General features: G+C 37.3%; 3 protein-coding genes across 3 annotated transcripts in view; 2 read left to right on the top strand and 1 right to left on the bottom strand.

Annotated features, from left to right (window-relative positions):
• Positions 1-3980, top strand: part of LOC106099331 (scm-like with four MBT domains protein 1) — an 11984-nt gene extending 8004 nt beyond the window's left edge. Inside the window, exons 3-7 of the mRNA XM_013277853.1 lie at positions 114-236; positions 1637-1765; positions 1849-2711; positions 2815-2990; positions 3079-3980. Coding sequence (XP_013133307.1) covers positions 114-236; positions 1637-1765; positions 1849-2711; positions 2815-2990; positions 3079-3917 — 2130 coding nt within the window. The 3' untranslated portion in view covers positions 3918-3980. The remainder of the gene's footprint in view (positions 1-113; positions 237-1636; positions 1766-1848; positions 2712-2814; positions 2991-3078) is intronic.
• On the bottom strand, positions 3973-5797 carry LOC106099333. Its single transcript, XM_013277854.1, has 3 exons — positions 5772-5797; positions 5266-5302; positions 3973-5138 (listed from the first exon to the last, which is right to left on the bottom strand). The coding sequence occupies exons 2-3, from the start codon at positions 5267-5269 to the stop codon at positions 4018-4020; spliced, it is 1125 nt and encodes a 374-aa protein (XP_013133308.1). The 5' UTR covers positions 5270-5302; positions 5772-5797; the 3' UTR covers positions 3973-4017.
• A 479-nt stretch (positions 5798-6276) lies between these two features.
• LOC106099274 (neuroglian) overlaps positions 6277-20979 on the top strand; it is a 28974-nt gene continuing 14271 nt past the window's right edge. Inside the window, exons 1-5 of the mRNA XM_013277766.1 lie at positions 6277-6402; positions 6752-6837; positions 8184-8310; positions 18424-19041; positions 20308-20498. Of these exons, the coding sequence (XP_013133220.1) occupies positions 6780-6837; positions 8184-8310; positions 18424-19041; positions 20308-20498 (994 nt within the window). The 5' untranslated portion in view covers positions 6277-6402; positions 6752-6779. The remainder of the gene's footprint in view (positions 6403-6751; positions 6838-8183; positions 8311-18423; positions 19042-20307; positions 20499-20979) is intronic.

The following is a 20979-nucleotide window of genomic DNA, read 5'->3' as shown; positions in this document are numbered from 1 at the left end:
TTTAGTGTACTGTTTTTTTTGAGAATATTTTGTTTTTGGTGTATTTTGTTTTGTTTTTAGTCCATTTTGTTTTGTTTTTCGTGTATTTTTTTAGTCTTTGCTTGGTCTTTCAGGTGTGCGAGAATGTAGGCGGTCGTCTGCTGCTGCGATACGATGGCGCTGATGAAGACCTGCAGCAGTTCTGGATATTCTTTTCCAACCCTCGTCTCAGCAGCTTCGGCTACGTCACCAACAAGGTAACCACATATTCAGGATATTTTGAAATCACTTGAGGGTTCACCGTAAGCACATCTTTTCATTGTCCTTGGTTTTTCCAACCAATACACAGTTTTGTATTTCGCAATAAACGTAGCAAGATGAGAAATAATTGGATAACTGGAACATGATTAAAAATAAAATCGACAGTTTTCTTTCGTTTGTTTCTAAGTCTCGTTTATCAAGCCGACACGACTTATGTTTACATTAGGGTTGTAACGGAACTTTGCTTCCGCATCCGCAAGTGCAGAACTTCCGCAAGAAATGATAACTCCGCATCCGGTTTCGCTTCCGTTATTTCTTATGCGGAGTTATAACGGAGATTAAATTACGTCTTTAATGCGAGTGGGGCGATTAGGCATCGTTTATGCGGCCCGCGCGGACAAGCTAGGTCAACTAACTATAATTGTTATACATTATATTTGCATAATAAACTGTATCTTGTAATTATGTACCAATCTGTATTTTGAATTAACGTAGTTTGAGTTTTTATTTCTTTAATAAATTGCAATAAACATTTTATTATTGACCTACGCTTCTGCAGAGGTGAAGCCCTTCGCCTCCGCATCCGTATCCGCTTCCGTTAAAATGGCCTCCGTTACAACCCTAGTTTACATTTATAATTTATCGCTATTGTTAATGCTATCGCTGTATTGTATTTTGCAATTGTATGTTTGTCACTGTAAGCAAGTAATGTAGATGAGACCGATCAGTTTTGGTCTTCTCTTTATACATGGAAGAATAAGCTTTTTTAGAATGGCAATTTTTCTACTAAGATCGATGAGTTCGAGTACAATAGCTGTCGTAAAAGTTGTAACAACAAATTGTGTAAACACATTTACGAAAGTGCAATGCTTACGGAACAAATTCAAAACATTTACACGAAAACATAAGACACTCTAGTCTGTAAACGATAGTTTTGCAATAAAATAAGCAGTATCGTGACTATTGTTATTTAAAAAGTTAACTATATTACGTAATATAAAGTTTTTTAATTTCTTGTATCAAGTTGTCAATTGTCACGTTTTGTAGCAAATAATCAGTTGTAGACATGTTTTATCTCATTATGTTATCCTTAACATCTCATAGAATTGTTCGATTTTGTATACTTTAATGAGATTTATAACGCGCCCACACCTTTGGACTAAACTATCGCACAACTGTTTCGTTGCTCTTTGATTCCTATCAGCTTATATGGAGGTGCGCACTACTCGATTTTTAGTTGTGCAACTAAACAGTTGAATTGGCTGCGAAACAATCGACAATCGAACACAGTTACGAGATTGTTTAGTCAAAGGTGGCTTCCTTAGAGTGTCTCCAACTTTGATCTTTTTGAATCATTATATCGAGTTGATTGGTAACTGTTTTTGTGTATTTGCAGGGTTCTCCCTGGCAGTTCAAGTACCCAGGCAAAGTGAACAGGTTCTCGTGCAAAAACAAGCTGAGCGCGCAGCTACGACAGAGCGCTGAGGAGTCCATCAAGGAGCCCACGCCTCCCGACCTATTCCAGGTAAACATTTCACACATATCAGAATATACTCAAGTATATATGATTAAATTTAAGTAGAAACTAATTATAATTTATCTTTCCAGCCCGCACCAACTCAAGAGGCGCACAGTTTCGTGACCGGCATGAAGGTGGAGATGCTGAGCCCCGGCGACATGCGCACCATCCGGCCCGCCACCGTCACCACCGTCTTCAACAACCTGCACTTCCTGGTGACGGCAGACGAGGCCGGAGACGACACAGACCCCGCCCCCGCCTGGCTCTGCGACAACATGCACCCCTACATCTTCCCCATCGGCTGGGCCCAAAAGCACAACTTTCCTCTCAAACCTCCCAAAACCTGGAAAGAGGGACCTTTCAATTGGGATGAGTATCTAACGACGACGTCATCCGTCCCCGCGCCCGACTACTGCTTCGGAAACAAGGAACCTATGAAAGGTATAGAGGTGGACATGAAATTGGAGGCTGTGAACCCTCTCAGCCAGGAGGAGATCCACGTGGCGACCATAACCGCCATAGAGGAACATCTCGTCTGCGTCGAGCTCATCCCCATCGCGCAGAAGTTCTGGTTCGCGCACGACAGCGACCTGCTGTTCCCCGTGGGCTGGTGCGACAGCAACAACTACGAGCTGCACATACCAGACACCTCCAATAGGCAGCCGGAGAAGGCCGAGGAGCCAAAGGTCGTCGTCAAGGAAGATATGAAGACCTCGAGCGAGTGGTGCGATAGAATATATTTCAACTACAAATGCTACGCGGGCCCCTCCATCAGCAGGAACAAGCTGTCGCAGCTGCCGAAGCACGTGGGTCCCGGGCCGCTGACGCTGGTGCTGAAGGAGGTCCTCAACAAGATCATTTCCGCCTCCTACAAACCCGCCAAGCTGCTCAAAGACTGGGAGCACGAGGGACCGCCCGAGGAGGGAATGAGATTGGAATTATTACGGGCCAAGTAAGTATACTTTAATATTGTGGACTTATCAAGTTTTAAATAGGTAGTCGTGTTGTATTTAGGGTCAAAATAAGATGTCTTAAAAGTGTCGTGTGGTGTGCAGGCTGAAGTCCAGCACGTACCACGCGTACGTGTGCGTGGCGAGCGAGCGCGCGCGCGTGCCCGCCTTCTGCGGCGCCGTGTGCGCGCGCCTGCAGGCCTGCCCCGCGCTCTTCGGCCCCGCGGAGTACCCCGCCGGCTGCCCGCACCGCTGCCACCAGGTCGACAAGTCCACATTCCGTGAGTATTTACATGCACTACTAAACTGAATTTCATTTTCAGTTTTACCAATATAGTAATTGTCCTAAAATATTATTTCTGTTTACAGATAATGGCACAGAACGTCGCGGCAGACCGAAAGGCAGCGTGAACGGTAAGAGGAAAAAGAAGAAAACGACCGCCCCCGAGAAGCGGGAGAAGGAGATGCGACCGTCGCAGGAGTGCGAGGGGAACAGGGACGGCGAGTCGGTGGAGAGCGAGCACAGCGCCGCCTCCACGCCCCCCTCCGAGTCGGGCACGCGCCCCAACTCGCCCGACTGCCTCCCCGACTGTCGCCGCCCCGGGCGAGCGGGCCGGCCGGGGCGCCCCGGCAAGGGCCGCGAGCGGCGCGCCGCGCACCCCAAGCTGGAGATGAAGACGCGCGGCGCCAAGCTGCCCAACTTCGCGCTGCAGATGAAGGAGGCGCACTGGGAGAAAAAGGACGCGGAGAGGATGTACAGCGGCTCGTGCGCCAAGAGGGCCGGCCCGGACAGCGACACCGAGCACGACACCAACGAGAGCAGCTGCCACTCACGCGGCAAGCGCATCTCGGACGTCTCCGACGCGGAGGAGCCCGAGCTCAAGAAGCTGCGCTGCGCCTCCTACGAGTCCCCGCCCTCCGACCCCCTGCCGCACGCCGTGCTCAACCTCGCCAACCTCGCCCCCAACCCCCTGCACTGGAGCGTCGACGACGTGTACTCCTACCTCAGCAGCACCGAGGACTGCAAGCTCATCGCCGACAAGATGAAGCAGGAGGAGATCGACGGCCAGGCATTCATCATGCTCGACCTGCCCATCATCAGGGACTTCCTGCACATGAAGAAGGAGTTCGCGATGCAGCTCTGCAAGCATATCTCCCTCATCCGCTGGTACTATATAGACAACTTCGAGGAGGCCGGCGCGATGTGACCTGCCGCCCCTCACTTCCCGTTATGTTACTTTGTCTAGTCCATAAATAAATTAATTCCCAACGAAAACAACTTTTATTAATTCAAAAACGATACCGAACTCAACAAGCCCTGCGTAATTTCTTGCAAAAGTAGTTGCATATTTTGTAAATTATCGAACGCTTCGAATCGTCATCTACGTCATTAGTGAAATCTTGATCGAGATGTATATTTTTCTTTGGATTTACGATTCTGACCGGAATGTCCTTTTCGTCGCCCTGGTCCACACTCCGATCTCTCAAAGACATCGCTTCCATTTCTTTCGCTTTTAATTTCTTGATGTTATCGGCCGAGACTGCTTCGTCGATTTTATCATCCTTCACCATTTGATCCCGAATGTTTATTTCCGAGACCATATCCCGGTTGTTCAGTTTAATCTGAACGCAGCGGTGGCTGTTTAGCAGGTTTATATAGAATACTCCTTTCTTAGACTTGTGACTGGAGCTAACGTCATCCGTATTGGAATCTGATTTGTAGTTGTCGTTCTTGTACGCTTCGATTGTTGTTTTAAATCCTTCTGGAAATAAATTGTTTCCGGAGACCTTGTACTCCTCGTTACCTTCACAATTTACTTCAACGGTCGCATCTTTACTGCACAAAGCTCTTGGTATTTTAGAAACGGGGAAAGAAACCGATGAATCTGATGAAATAATATCTTGAAGCATGTCTTTTATAAAGTTCTCCATATCTGCTATCGGATCGTCTTTTATCTTTGTTAATATTTTATTGAAGCGCATTTTATATTGTTCTATATCGCTCATGCAGTGGTAGAATTTATCGAAAATTTCTTGTACAGTTGTCTTGAAAAGTTTTATATTTGACTCAAGACTGGGCGCGAAGCTGCTGTCGGTATGAAGATTATAAGATAGAGTGTTATTTAGGTTCATTTCTATTTGTTCTAAATCGAGCGTAGTTCCCGATTTAAGTTTTCTGTCCCCTTTCCCATTTTCCGCGGCTTTACTTAAACTAACGAAGCCAGTGTTATCTTGAACGGGAATCTCATCGTGTTCATACATTTTATAATACTGCTTAGACATTATATTGTAGTGATAGTCGTTACGATTATTTCCTATAGTGATTGCTCGTACGTCGATGTCCGATCCGTAACCTATCGTGTGCGTTGGCTCTTTATAAGATTGTGTCGCTGAACAGCAAAGCCGTGGTATAGGCAAACTTTCATTACCTGAAAAGAAATAACTCAGTATTATTGTAATCTATTCTGTTTAAAACGCATATAGATAATGGGTAGACATCACGGAATTACCCGATTAACGTTAACACAAAGTGCTAGTCTAGTTTCATATACTTACTCATTCTTGATGATGACGATAAACAGGATATTTGAAACTAACAAAAAATTAATCATTTTAATAAAAATAAAAAAATACTCTTAATTAAATTAAATTATCGCAGACAAAATTCACCTAAAAGCAACTGCGAGCTAAAAATATCTCCCTGGATCTTGCAGACGATAAAATACCTATGAATTTCGTTTTTGGGTGGGTTTAAGGGCTATTTGCCCTAAAGACAGGAAGGTAATGTCCTTGTTCTTATGTGTAAGGTAACTTTATTCTACACGTAATGTGTTTGGTATTTATTCGACAAAGTGTATGTTTCGTTTTAATTAGTTTCGTCCGTCGATAGTCCTCTACTGCTGTTAAAAACCCTATTAATATCTATAACATTGGTAGGTCGTTCGCTAGCCATTACAGCACTCATCCATATTTCGTTATTTAAGAGAAATTGGAATGACTAATGTTTAGTTTAAAATTATCTGGTGTCAATTCAAAAAAAATAAAGTAGTCATCATACTTACAAACTTAGGAATAATATACCTATTAAAATTTTGGATCCGAAAAATTACATGACATTTCTTGCTAATTCTCTTATAAAATTCTAAAAAAGTGACATTATTTTTCATAATTACATTTGACTATACAGCCGTTTACCAAGAAGATTGAAGATTTAATCATATTTAATAGAAAATTATGGTTGTACACGAAGACGGTGAAGTCAGTAGTTAAGTTTTTTCAGTTAGTTAGTTAGTTATAAGAAATGCTTTATCTACCTCAGTATTTTTCATACTACCTATCGTGAAGAAGGTTTTAAAAAAATGACCTATGTTTTTTTTTACATTTTGGATCTATTTAATTGATAGTGCATCATTACATCATAATGCTACAACAGGCTTAGGTTCGTATTAGTAATATTTTGTCCAATTATTAATAGTGTAGATTTTAGAGTAGATAAGATGGCAACATTAAAAAGTCAAACAAGTTATGGTTTTTTATTATCTATGATCCAGCAGTTTGTTTATGGTCTAGCGGTAGTTTATGGTCGAATTGATCACTGTCGAAAACGAGAATCTCAAAGGCCCCGCCTTTAATTCAGTAAATACAGTTCGTTTGGAATAACCGAAATGATATTTTTATAAGAAACACATTTAGGTAATAAAATAAAACAAAAGTCCCATAGTTCTTACCAATTCACTATATAGCTTAACTAACTGTACAATCCACCTAAACTCAGTGTTCTCAACTGAATTTTGCGTATTTGTTACAAAATACTTAGTACGTTTTACTCGAATGTTTTCGTTTCGTGTTAATAGTTTATAATTCATTTCTGTGTCTAAATGTTATTTACAATATCTCTACGCGTCTATTTTTAGTGGGTGTTGTCATTGTAAGAGCTTTACTCGGATTAGGTCATCGAGTTTAGTAGACATGTGTGCGGTGTGCCGGAGCCGGAGAAATGTGTTTTAGTCTCTCTTAAATAGTTTGTTTCGTTTCTTAATAGATAAACGAGGCTGCGGAATACGTCAACCATGGATACATATAAGTTGATTTGTTTGTTCGTGATAGTGTCCCAGGCGGCAGCGCTACGTAAGTGTTTTACGACTAATCTACTTACTAGATTGTTTATTGTGCATGTTTGTATAAGTTCATTCAACTTTTACTAATAAGAATCCAAATAGGTTAATCAATACAATTTAATAATCTTTTTTTCTTATTAAAAATATAAAAAATAATGGATCTTTCATATAATTTTTATTTACAGTTGTTTTAGGCATTTTTTTGTCCAAACATTTATTGATTACTTAATATCTACAAATGGTAATGGTAAATATTAAAATTTAATTTCATACATTCTTAAGTAAGCCATATTTTATCTGTTGGATTCCAATGAGAAGATATAAACTAATGTATGAAATTGCAAATGTTATACTGACTATAGCACAAAATAGGGACTCATGCTTTATACATGAAATAAATGCTACTTATGGTTCTTCTGTTATCAGTATTGTTAATTGATATTGCTACCTTTAAAAAGTACATAATTGTTTTTATTCATATTGATTTTTTGGCCTAACATTTTCATAGAATATTTTTCTTTTATACTTTTTTACTAATATTATGAAGGGGAACGATTTGTATTTTTGTACGTATTTATTCACACAAAAATTACTGGGCCAATTTTAATAATTCCTTCTTCCTTATGTTTTGTATTATTTTTCATTTCATACCAGAGAAGTCCCTACCAACAGCTAGTTATCAATACATTGTCATTATTAAGTACATAGTGAGTACTAACTAGTGATAGCAATTGTAAGACTCTAATTCCGTTCACTATCAGTCATGAATGGGATGTATTCATAACAATGAATGGGACAAGTAATTCAATGAAAACCACATTAGACAATGATCTAGATTAGCAATTGCTCAATTGATTTGTCCTTGTACTATGATTTCATCTTTTACATCTGATTCGTAGGCTTTGATTGCAATTTTTACTAAAATCAATCATTTAAAAATAGACTATTTATAAAATAAAACAGAGATCAGATTTACGATGTTCGACTAGCGTTTGCCCACATCTCCATCCATACGGAATTAATATAAAAATGTTCTCCATTCTTGCCAGATTTCATAGAAATCTGTTAGCTGGAAATACTTTCTAACATCTATCCATCAAAATGTTCATATTTGTAATATTAATAGGATTTAGGCTAAATATCTTGAGTACTTCAGCACCTGATGCAAGGGCAAAGGTTTTTATCTATTCCTTCTAGATGCTATTGATTTTTTCATCAAATTAAAGAATCTCTATCTGAGTGAGAATATAGAAATGTGCATAATGTTAACATTAACAAATTAACAGTTCTTGCAGTTTGCTTATATAAACATTGTGATAACACTGTATGTATGAGATCTTTTACTTTGTTGGTTAGTGACATCGCCGCCAAGAATTGTAAAGCAGCCAACAGTAGAAGAGTTGCTGTTCCAAGTTGCGCAGCCCGGAGAAGTGGATAAACCCTTCATCATTGAATGTGAAGCAGAAGGAGAACCGGCACCCAAGTATGTATATTACCAGTATTTCTGTATGTCTATCAATCTGAGATAAGGGTTGAATATCTCAAAGAATCTTAAAATTAAACTGGTTTTCTAGGTAATTATTGATAGCACTCTATGTAAATGTAGGAACTGAAATTAAAGCAAGAAAAAAGTTAATTTTACCTGAAACTTGGTGATTTATAATTTTGATTTATTCTTGCTATTGTAAACTTAAAAGTCCATGCTAGATCAAATAGAATTAAGTTCTTCACTAGATAAAATTATGTTGAATTTGAACATGTAATCATTTGGTGTATGTCCCATAGTCAGGATTGGCGCCTGCCAGCTCTATTAAGCAAAGTTAAATGCAGATATATGCATATTTATGCTCTTTCTGTTAACTTGTACATCCATTGTTTTATGTTTCAATGTTTTATTGTGAAGCGAATAAATTAATCAAGATATATTAATGTGATAATTTTATGATCAAACTTTATTATAAATTCATTGCATATTGCTATAAATTAATATCACTAATACAATGAGGTTACAAAAATTCTTATCATTAGAAAGCTTCATTTTTACCAAGTAACATAGGCTTTTTTCTAATTTTATTTCCGCGCGGACTAAGCTAGTACGAATTTTTGAGACTTAGCAAAATATTTACATTTAAAATCTCATATTGTTGAAGCTATTTCATACCTGGAAGTGCCACTTTTCTAGTCTTGTATCCTATTTGGCGAAGAGTTTCATTTAGCTACGTTAAAAATGTATAAAACCCCCGTCCACTCTGAATGAGCGAGACCGACTTTTCTTGAGCCTCCTTGCGATGAAAGGATTGTAGGTCTATGGTAAGATATTCATTAGGTAACCTGTTCCTTAGATAGCACACGCGCTAAACATACTTGTACATTGCTCTCTCAAATTGTACTATGAAAATGTACTTTTAATTTATTGTACTAGTACAGCGTACTATTACAGTACAAAAAGAGAATTGCACTTACAATCGTGTCACTAGACCCTTTACTGTAGGCATATTTAATGTGAGAAATGTACTAAGCAATTATTTAAAAACTATTAAACGTCACTTAAAGATTCTTCCTGATTTTTTTTTATTTTTGTGTCGTAAAATATACCTTTATTTAGTTTAGTGTCTTTTAAATTCATATTCCAGAGCTTCATTTGCTAGTTCTCATTCGAATTATAAACAATGTCTAATTGGAATCTGTAATTTGGTTTAACAAACGTTAAAATTTAAATGGGTCGGCAGTAAACATAGACTCTGTGATATAAACATGTTGCGTCGCGACAGCCCGCCTTGGCTCAGTCTTGCTAGATAGTATTAGATCAGATTATAGTTGTTGACCTAATGACATGGAAAATTGATTTACTAGCTTTTACCGGCGTGGAATAAAAAAAAAGAGAAAGTAGCCTATGTGTTCCAGACTATGCTGCCAATTTTCATCCAGATCCGTTTAGCCTTTTAGGCTACAAACTCTAACTAACATCCATCCATCTAAACTTACGCATTTATAATACTTATATGAGTGAAAAAAGTATTAAATACGTCAAAGTGATCGAAATAAGTCTTCACGATTTGGTACATGTAGAAAAAGTTCTGGGTTGTATTTATTACAAATGTTATCGTCATTTTTAGTCAATGTAAGTTTTTCCAAACATAGTTTTAACTATGATGGTATTTTTCAGTGTTACCTTTACCACACCTTGTTATAGAAATGGGGTTCAATGAACTTCCGACCTTTCGTATAACAATCGCGCTATTGCTTAATTTATAATTTTCGGGCCTGGTTTTCGTAAGCGATTGTGCCCTCCGATGGAAAGTTTAAGCAGACAGTTTTTGTTACTTTAACTTATATAGGAAACGATAATTATATGCAAATGATTGGTGCGTTTATAAATAGACTTGTAATAATAGCGGAGATAATAATGCATCAGCTTCGACATGCAATATATGACAGTTATTTGATACAGTTGGGAGTATATAAGCGTCCCTATAAGGGAACGTGAAAGTGTCTAAAAATGACACTAAATTTGAACCTTATGTACCAAATATTTACATCAACCATTCACTTCATGAAAAAGAATTCTCGATCGTAGGGGAAAAACTTTAGTAAGCAATAGGAAAGCCTTCGACTACGTTCATTTCCTGTACTCGTGTCCTGCGAACCCTCCTCACTTCTCCCTCTGAAAAGGGATCCCGGACAAACGAAACTTGATTACTCCCTAAGGACAAATTGACGTATTTCAGTCGGGCGCCGCGGGCATTAGCTGTCTACCTGTATTGGATAGCGTACACGTAAATAAATAAGATCTCACGACTGTGCACACTTAAGTAAAAGACGAGAACCGGTGGTATTTGCTAGAATACATTTCATGATTCCATCAAGTATTAAAAAAGTCTAAGTGTAAACTACATTATATTACAAGTTTTAATTTAAAATTTCCCCCTTCTCCTAGTAAAGATTTAAAAAAAAATGATGAGGGTTTGATCACACCTATGCTTTTAATCTAGTCGTCATCTCAATCAATCAATTTCTCTTGCCTTAGTATAGTTAAATTGATAACTTCATAGTTTTCGTCGAACTCCATAATTCAGTAATCCTTTTATTAAATGAAAAAAACCTGCAAATTCCCAAAATCGCTCTACCAAATAAACATGCGACTTAAATAAATGTTTGCTTATAATTTTAATTCCATAGTTTAATAATAAGTAAGTAAGTAAGTTTAATAATAAACCAGTTAAGAAAACGCCTTATGTTGTGAAACGTAAACATTGTCACGAAGGTTGCTGGTTGCCTATTGCCTTTTTTATATAGACATTGTATTTATACAGCTATGTATGTATACAGTAGGGAGGTCTGTCCGAGGTTCGATGTTGTGCACAACTTTTACCAAGTATTGAAGGCATTACTAAGTGATGATTCTTATGAATGCACGATACCTTTCCACATGTAAAGTATCCTTACATAGGCGTACCTTGTACCTAGAGCGCCAACGTAGCGTAGATAAATATTTGAAATGCGTATAGTTAGAGTATTGGCATCTGTAGCAACCGAGGGTCCAGCCAAGTAGTACACGACATTGTCATCTATTCCTATCCTATTGTGTAGAAGATGGGCCGACGAACGGCATTGACTGACTAACCTTTTACTTGATTTGATTTACTAATAAAATGACGGATAATATTAAAAATTTTCCATAAAATATCATTTTGAATTAAGGCATATACAAATCCAAGTAAACTTACTTAAGTGTTCATTTTAAAGCATTTATAACTGATCAACTTAAAGTGCTGTTTCAATTTAAAGGAGGTTTACTCGGAAATGAATTTTCCACCGTAACCGTTTTCCGGCAAAGCTCGAGGGAATATTTTCATTGCGAGTACCGCGTTGCGAAATTATGAACAGTTGAAAGCTCTCCCATATTTTTTCCTCGCTTTAGTTCTGAACTTTGCATTCATACGTCAGCCAGTTTTGAAACAAATGAAATGTTTTAAAACTTTACGTAATTCAATGCTGGGGAGTTTTTGTTTTACCGTAAAATTGTTGTCCCAGAAAAAAATATTTATATAATGTTTTAAGGTATTGTTAAAAAAGCCCACCCTACAAGGGAGACCTAATATAAAGCTTATGTCAACACGTAAACAATTCTGACTTGCATATTTCAATGAGAACTTCTTAGCAGCTAGGGTTGTGACTACTTCGAGTAAATATATAATAATGTTTACCTGCTTTACAATTGACTGTTGTCAAATATTCTGATAGGGCGCCCAAGTAGGGCTGTAAAAGAATAGAGCCAACCCTTGCTGCTACCCTATTCTTCCGTTGGTCTTTGAAATATTAAAAACGTTTTAGTCAACACTTTTCAAAGCAGTCCTATAATTTTTTTTATTGTGACGAACATCAATAAGGCTTTCTCTTTATGAAAAATTAAATTAAACCCATAATCAAGCAAATATAAGGATTAAATTCTTACTAGTCTAATATATCGGTCAAGAGCACGTAATATTATTGAATTGATACATCTTTGCTGGTAAGATCACACACTGCCGACCTATTTCCATGGAACCGCGCGTGTTATCAACAAGGTGTGTCAACCGGCAGAAATAGAATCGAACTCGCGTTGATGTCATCACCTCGGACCAGTCTCGTATGAAGGGCTCCAGCTAATGTGCCGACGAGGCCAAACCACGTGTTTAACTTGTTTATATTATACGCCTTAGAGACCGTCTCGTCATCGCTGTTCAGTTATTCGGCGAATAATTACGCGAATTGTGAACGTCGGGTTAGGTGACTATTTTGTATATTGCTCGCGACTTCGTCCGCGTGAGTAAAAATAATAAAAATATAGCCTATATTACTCACTGATAACGTAGCTTTTAAATGATGAAAAAAATTTTGAAATCAGCCCAGTAGTTTGTGAGTTATTTTTACATATACAAAAATACAAATCTTCCCTCATACATTTATTATTGTTACTATAATGCTTTAGGTATCGATTGCATTTCGACAGTATTCTAAAGAGGCATCAGATGAATTTGAATCACATGTTAACATTGTAGCACATTGTCGCAGCACAGAAGCTTATTGTGAGTTAGTACGATCGTAATATTCACATAAAACCATGTTTTGTATGAATTCGACAGTACAAAATCACGCTTGTCTTGATAGCTTTGTGCGTTGTAACAATGTCCTTGCATCGGCGTCGTTGATGCATTCGTTAGTTATGCAGCCAGTCGTCTGCTCAGACCGCGCTCGCTGAATACATTGTTCCGCTTTGTCGTAGACATTAAAAATTACGCTCTATCTCTGAACCTATGTATACTTACAAAGGGATTTAAGCTACTAAAGATGAGAAAACTAGATAGGAACATAAATGAGACCTTTTTTTATTATTCAACTAACACGTTAACTCAATGACGTCATACATTTTTTGCCAAATTAACCGTTGCATAAACATGCATTCCGAAACGTGGGCCGGAAGATGGCGAGATGCGTCGCTTGTTGGTACCACTTCTAAATAAAGAGCTCGACAAACTGGTCGGTTGAGGCGCTAGTATGGCCCCGCGATGACTCAAGATAATAAAAGCTATTTTAATTGACCGAGATTTAATGTTTATGTATTTAAATTCATGTATTGTATTGGGCATTGGGTATAATTTACATAATATTAAAAAAAAGTAGAAAAAAAAAAACAATTAAACACGCCTATTTATAAAAAAAAAATAGTTTTGACAAAATTAATGGAATAATTCCATTAAAATATTTAATAGTTTTAGATGACTTCATCGGTTATTTAATTAAATTTTTATTTTTTACAAATTGTCCTTAAAAATCCCCGCTATTTCAGGACTTCGCCACAATAGTCTTCATTATTGCTTAAAGCTTGTAACATATAAACATGATATTGTTTGAAATAAACATTTAATAAAATGTTTATCGAAAACAGTGATATCATCAGCCGTAAATGCTCGCGTAAAAGGTCACTGAATATTGGCAAAGCGTATGATTTAATTTCAACTTCAAAGCTTTATTATCCAAGGTTTATGCCGCAGTTTTACTAAAATTAATGTTAATGAATTATGTCTACGAAGTTTTTTTTAAAGTGATTTATTGATTTTCAAAATTTTTAGATATAAACTAAACATACTCAGTATACTAGTTTAACTGTAATTGTTACAAGGAATCTTAATATATATGCACAAGGCTTTTACTTGCAAATAAGTACTTGTAAACAATACATACAGGGATATTTATAATCTCCTTAAAAGGTCGTACAGATATACTCATGTGTTCATGTTCTAACTGTTGTTAAGAAAGAAAATATTATTTACAATAGTCAAGTACAGTCGAGGACGCTTAATCAAAACGCTAAATTATAGCTATTTGATATACGATGCAACGTGGGATGCATATTTAATTCCTTCACTATACATAAATCTGTAAATGCGCAGTTGACATCAGTAAACTCATTAAAGGTTTCATATAATTATAGAAATGTCTGTGACGCAGAGCGCGATGGCAGTGAAGGAGGGATGTCGGGGTTGTTTGAGCCGCAACGGCATTTCCACACGACGTAATGTGGTGAAAAGCCTCGAACCTCCCCCTACTCAGTGGAGGGCCCTACACGTAAACTGATACTAAGCCTCTTAGACGTGCTCGTTAAACCACTTCCTAGACTTCCTAGTCGTATATAATGCAAGCATATGCGTCTACCCTTATCTAATAGTTGGGACTTATATTTTTCTGGATACCAAAAAATTTCAAATTAAAATCGTACTATTTACAAAAGGTTAGATGAATATCATTGGAGTCTTTTATTTACTTAAATTGTGATTTATATTTTAATATTACATCTATATTTTGAATCAATTGAAACTCTCTACTCTCTACTTTAGTACGACTCATACATCTTTGAGCTCATGCCAAATTGAGTTCGTAACATATTTATTACTTCCAGAAACTAGTTTGAGTTAAATTGTGAAATAATTCCAATTCTGTTGAAAATGTTTGTGGTATAATTATTTTGTTGCCTGCCTTGGAAATGAAATTTAATTTCATAACGTTTTCATAAGGCGAGGCATCGTAATTACTTAGTTGAAATACCCCAAAAATATCTACTGTAATTAGCTTTAGTAATGGTATATTAAACTGAAATTAACCTTATTTCTTTTATAATTAATTAATTAAAAAATCATCATCAGCTTGCCCTTATCCCTTACGGTGGGTCGGCATAGTATGTGCTGCAGTTCCATACATTTCTATCAGCCGTCATCTCTAAATCCACTCCCATCAGCGTATCCTCTTTCACACAATCCATCCATACTTTCTTCGGTTCCCCTACCTATGTAAGCATCCACATTCAATCTTAACACTTTCTTGGTTTATATCCCCATCGCCTCGTCGCAAACATGTCCATAATTTATTAAAAACTATTTAATTTAAAGTTATTTATAACTTGAAGAGTTTTTTCTAGTGTTAAGTCAGTTCTATATTTTGTACGAGTGACTTTTTTCTCATTTATCGGTAACAACGGACTCCCCTAATAAAATGGCAATGGGCGCGGAACAATGGCAGTGTGAAAATGTCTATGGCAGCTTGCAGCGTTTATTCCATTGCACCAGTTGCAGACAAAAGTGACGCCAATACAATGAGGAACGATTATACTTTATGGAGTGCTTTATTTTCTATGGTCGAACCGAAAATTGAAATTGAAATCCTTCCACTGTAAATTTCATTTCGAGTAATAACATAACGAGTATACTATCTAGTATACTAATATTATAAAGAGGACGGATTTGTATTTTAGTATGTATTGAAATAACTCAAAAACTATTGGACCGATTTAAAAAAAATCAACATTAAAAGGGTAAGGGTAATCTGTATTTTTTATTATTTTCTAGCAGCTAGTTCTATATATTCTTATGTTGTTAACTAAATAATCTTTTTGCTGATGATGGTATCATGGTAGTTTTATTTACTAAAAAAAAATATAATGTGGAACGTTTTGTCAACTTTTGATATACTGAAATACAGTCGTTTAAGAAATCTTTTGTCAATACAGATTGTAAATAGTGAATATGAATTGCGTTAGTATGTTTTATTTATAAGTTTTATTGATGTGAACACGAACAGGCGATGATCGAACAGCGTCTGGAAAGTTTTCCACTGATAGTTGGATTGCTTTTATATTTGGAAGCTTATTGCTTTCGTATGAGTGTAGATGAATGTTGCATTGATGGTTTTAAAATTAATCCCTCCTATCGGTTATGAACCTTAAGGCTAGCCGGAAGGTTTCTAGCAATTATTTTACTATAGTATGTTATTTGTCTATAGATATTTGTTCTATAACAATGTACCTATCTATACTACAAATAACTAATTACTTGTTTTGATTATAAGTTTACAATCTGACGAGTCATCAATCTTTGAATCAGTAATTCACATACTCGTATAAGTACATTTTTCAATTACACATTTTCAAAGGAGCTCTTCAACTGAATTTATTCATGCGTATTTTTTAATCAGTCTCCAAATTCAACGCCTAAATAAACAGATCACAGTATTTTCAGATCAGTACTGGCCGGTATTGAGTTGTGAGTACCGGCAGCATTAACTGAGGCGTATTTCGAATTAAAATTTACAGTATTTCACGTTTTTAAGAGCCCTAGCTCCCGGCTCCTGCCCCATTGACCCCTGGGAATTTGTTATACTGAGAAGCAATGTTTTCATGAAAATTCTTGACAAGTCACTGAACTTTCAGATACATTTGTGCACAATAAAAGTCTAATTGTACTGTAATTATGAAAATGTAAATAAACTCAACAAAGATAATAATAAATAGAAAGGTAGTAATTATAGCGACATTGTATTCACTTTTAGGTTAACTGCGTTGGCTAAGTATTAAAGTCTCGTATCGATCTTGTGGCTACACGATTCGTAGAATTTGGTCATGTTATCGATTTTTACGGTACAATTGTCGCTAACTTGACCCGATATCTACGTAGAGTTAATATTAAAAATTTGCGACAAAAATGACACAAAAAAGTGTAAAAGCGCTAGAAGCGTTACTTTATTTTACTCCAGAAACAAACTCTTTCAAAGATAGCTGTAACATGTGTACTTCAATATAAATTAAGGATTTTATATTATCTCTGACGTTAATTAACCCTTTATCGTAATTTTATAGCGAGAGGAACATTAGAAACGTATGTATTTGGGTATTTGACATAGCCAGTGGTTATAAATCATTGGTGATTCAGACAGCATCCAATGAGTCAGGATATAGAGGCACCGAACTCGGAAATGTTAACACATGATACAATTGGTGCACACCTAATGCATGCGGGTAAACACATCACAATGCTGTTGAACTTAGATCGGTGAAAGAATTCAAGCTGACAGTCAAACATTGAATGATACTGCGCCTAAGTTAAATGGCAGATAATAATGTCTAGATTAGACGAAGTGGGCTAAAGGAAGACACGAGAGGGATGTGTCAGTTATCTATTTTCTAGTTGACAATCTAACTATTGGCTTCTATTGACCTATTTTAATAACTCAGTAGTTAGATTTAGTATGTCACAGTTAAGATCTACAAATGACAATCAAGTCACAATTACTATGGCTTTTTTTTATTAATGTAATCTTACGATCTCGAGTTCAAACCCTTTGATTTTCTAAGACGGTTTTGCTCATGTACTTTCGTAGTAGGAGTTAACACGGATATGGCGACTGGCCCTTACTTTCCCTAACTCGATCGACCTGCTTTGATGTAAAGTGTTACAGATAAGCTTTACCGTATAGCTTTGATGAAGTTAAAACTTTAACTCACTTTGAAACCTATCGCCCCAAAATAGTAGTATCTTCACGTTAGGATTTCGTAAAAGTTGTAACTCATTTTGACATATGAGTTTAAAGAATTGTAGTAAGAACCTGTGTACAAAAATTGTTTTGTAATGAGCAATTTATTGTAGCGATGTCATGCTACTAATTATTCCTATTCGTCATACATATGATAGCGATACATTGTTTTTGCCTTCGGAACGGTTTGCGGCCGCCATGACACCACGCCGATGAGAAACTTGTCTTAACGGTCGTCCGTACTCGCTTACATCTGACGTCATCTCTCTTAATAAACCATAACCGCTGCGAATGACTTCCGATAGGTTATACTAACGAATACTAGTCGTATTGAATTTTACTACTCCTATAGAAGTTTAGGCTACGTGTTAGTAAATGGCTAGACTAGGTTAGTTGACCTGGGTGATCCGCTGACCTTGTGCTAATGCTAGAAATGACCTGACCTAAAAATAAAAACAAATTAACGTAAATGTCCTAGGGTGACAAATAGTCACTTTCGTATATTTATTGATGAACGTATGTGGTGCAGTGTTATGCAAGGTATGGTCGTTGTCGGCATGCAAAACAGCAATCAAACACCCGCATAATAAATACATTCTTCAGTAATAGCTTCTTATTATCCCTATACTTTTATCTAGGAAACTATAATTAAGCTTCCACTTTCACCCTTGATCCAAAAAAGAGGTCACGGATACATTTAACTAAGAAAACATTTGTCATAAAAGAATTAACTAATGTAACTTTTTGTCTCCAGATACCGATGGATCAAAAACGGCAAACCATTTGAATACTCGAGCTACGACACCCGAATCTCCCAGCAGCCAGGGCGAGGCACGTTGGTTGTCAGTAAGCCCCGGGATGAGGACCTCGGACAGTATCAATGCTTCGCCTACAACGAGTGGGGCACGGCCACATCGAACTCCGTCTTCGTGCGGAAAGCCGAGCTCAATTCATTCAAGGAGGCTGACGGACCACAGCAAACCATCACTGCCCAGGAAGGCTTCCCTTTCAAGCTTACCTGTGAGCCCCCCGACGGTCACCCTAGCCCCAATGTCTACTGGATGTTGCAAGGAGACCAGGGCCAGCTCAAAACCATTAACAATTCTCGAATGACGCTCGATCCCGAAGGAAACCTCTGGTTCTCGAACGTAACTCGATTCGACGCTAGCAACGACTACGCGTATACTTGTGCCGCCAAGTCCGTGTTCCGTAACGAGTACAAACTCGGCAATAAGGTGTACCTAGAGGTGCAGCAGACGGGTCTTTCGCCGGCGCTGAACAAGCACGAACCTGTCCGTCAGTATACTTCTAGGAGAGTCGAGAAGGCATGGCGTGGGAAGAAGGTCGAACTCTACTGTATCTATGGAGGAACGTGAGTATATCAATTATGTCCCTCCATACCCTATTGTATGTTTTCTATAACAATATATTAAGAGGAGGTTAGTATTAAAGTTTGCAGAGTTAACTAGTAATTTCCTAGGTGCCCCAGTTCCATTGAACCTTGCACTAGTTCTAACAGGAGTTTCATGACCTAAATTTTCCTGGGAATTACGATCAATACAGCTTTTGACATAATTTTAGATAATGGTGCCAGGATATTTGGGTTATCGTGAATTATGAATTCTTTCATAGTTAATATTTATATAGTTTTATTGTATATAGTGTCTTAGTTTAGGTAAACTATTATACCTAATTCTAAAAAGTTCATAGTGTTAGTACTTAAGGATTATTTCAAAACACTCATTTACTTGCAAAATTATTATATAGTTCACTATCACGTCACCTCTCCAGGGATATTTGGTCACGACAGTCAAGTGCCATGAGCACCTGTGACGTAATAAGCAACACCTGTGACGTCATATTTGTCGCTTAGTGCACGTAGGTATTGATTTGGAAGCGCAGCTCGCCCACACCGCGGACAGGCGACCCCGGGTCACTGGGCTAGTGTCCGTAATTGTCAGCGATTACGTCATACTGACAGTTATAATAATAGATGCATCTGATGATTCAATTGTTCATGTGCTTATCGTATTTTTATATTTAACGGACATTATTAATATTAATTAGTATTATTTCTGGTAAAATAACAAATTCCATAAAGTTGTTAATCAAAACAATAAATTCTTTTGATAATCTTTTATATAATTTGGATTAAAACTGGAAATGGTTGCAAAATGTCTCTCGTCGAGTTATTAATAAAACTATGGACTCAATACAGGATTAACATGGAGTCACCTGTGATCTTCATTGCTAGCGTCCCCTAGCGATGACATTTTCATGACATACAAACACACAATATTGAAAAGTAAGATTTTGTGTTGCTTATTTTGTTTTCATGAATTCTTTTGTGTTTTGGATCACAGGAAGCAATATACTCTCAATTAATAATTCATACGTCTCCTAATCGAACCTCGACCGTTTATCAGAAAATAACTCAATGAATCATCTTGAGCCGGCACATTCGTCATGGCCGTCGTTAATCTGTATTATAACGCCCGTTCTCTATTTCCGTCTACTGCCACTGATAAAACCTAGCAAAGAATACAGATTGACCCTAGAAATATCAAAAAATAATGAACAAAAGAGGCAATGTACATAAAATCCTTTCCCTATGTTAAAGCACATCCTTTACTTGCAGGCCACTACCCCAGATAGTATGGAAGAAGAACGGCAGCCGTATTCTATCATCCCAACGGATCACGCAGGACAACTACGGCAAGACATTGGTGATCAGACGCGCTGGCTACGAGGATCAGGGCACGTATACCTGCGAGGTCAGCAATGGTGTTGGCACCGCGCAGACGTACTCCATACAACTTAATGTTGAAGGTAAGTACATCGATTTTATAGAAATGTAGCGCTTCGGATAGCCAGCAATATGGTATCTACGCTAAAGGTTTTATGTCATCTATAGAGATCTTGTAATGCAGCAGGGGTAAATACAAAATCTAGTAAAATGGTGTAACTTGTATTCCAGTTACTAGAATAATGTGTATAAACATGCCAGTAAACTCTTCTAGAAGTTAGAGACGAGATTTATAAATGACAAGCTTCGTAACCCTCATTATCCCTTCCCACAAATTATCGTATAACAGCTATAAAAATGTATATGTCCTTTTTCTTAAATGCCAATTACGCTAAAACCCTAAAAAATCATCACAAAGTTTTTGTGTTCTGTTATGTAAGATAAATTCAACATGAATAAAACAAAACTTGCGATGCTTTAGCGTGCGTTCGCACGGGCAGACTTTGTACGCCGCGGTAAAGTTCAAGGTCAGCAGACTTTTTACGCCCACGAGATAGGTGTTCG

Source organism: Papilio polytes, unplaced genomic scaffold (genome assembly GCF_000836215.1).
Source record: "Papilio polytes unplaced genomic scaffold, Ppol_1.0 DF824135.1, whole genome shotgun sequence".
Lineage (NCBI taxonomy): Eukaryota > Metazoa > Arthropoda > Insecta > Lepidoptera > Papilionidae > Papilio > Papilio polytes.
This window is presented reverse-complemented; position numbering and strand designations above follow the sequence as displayed.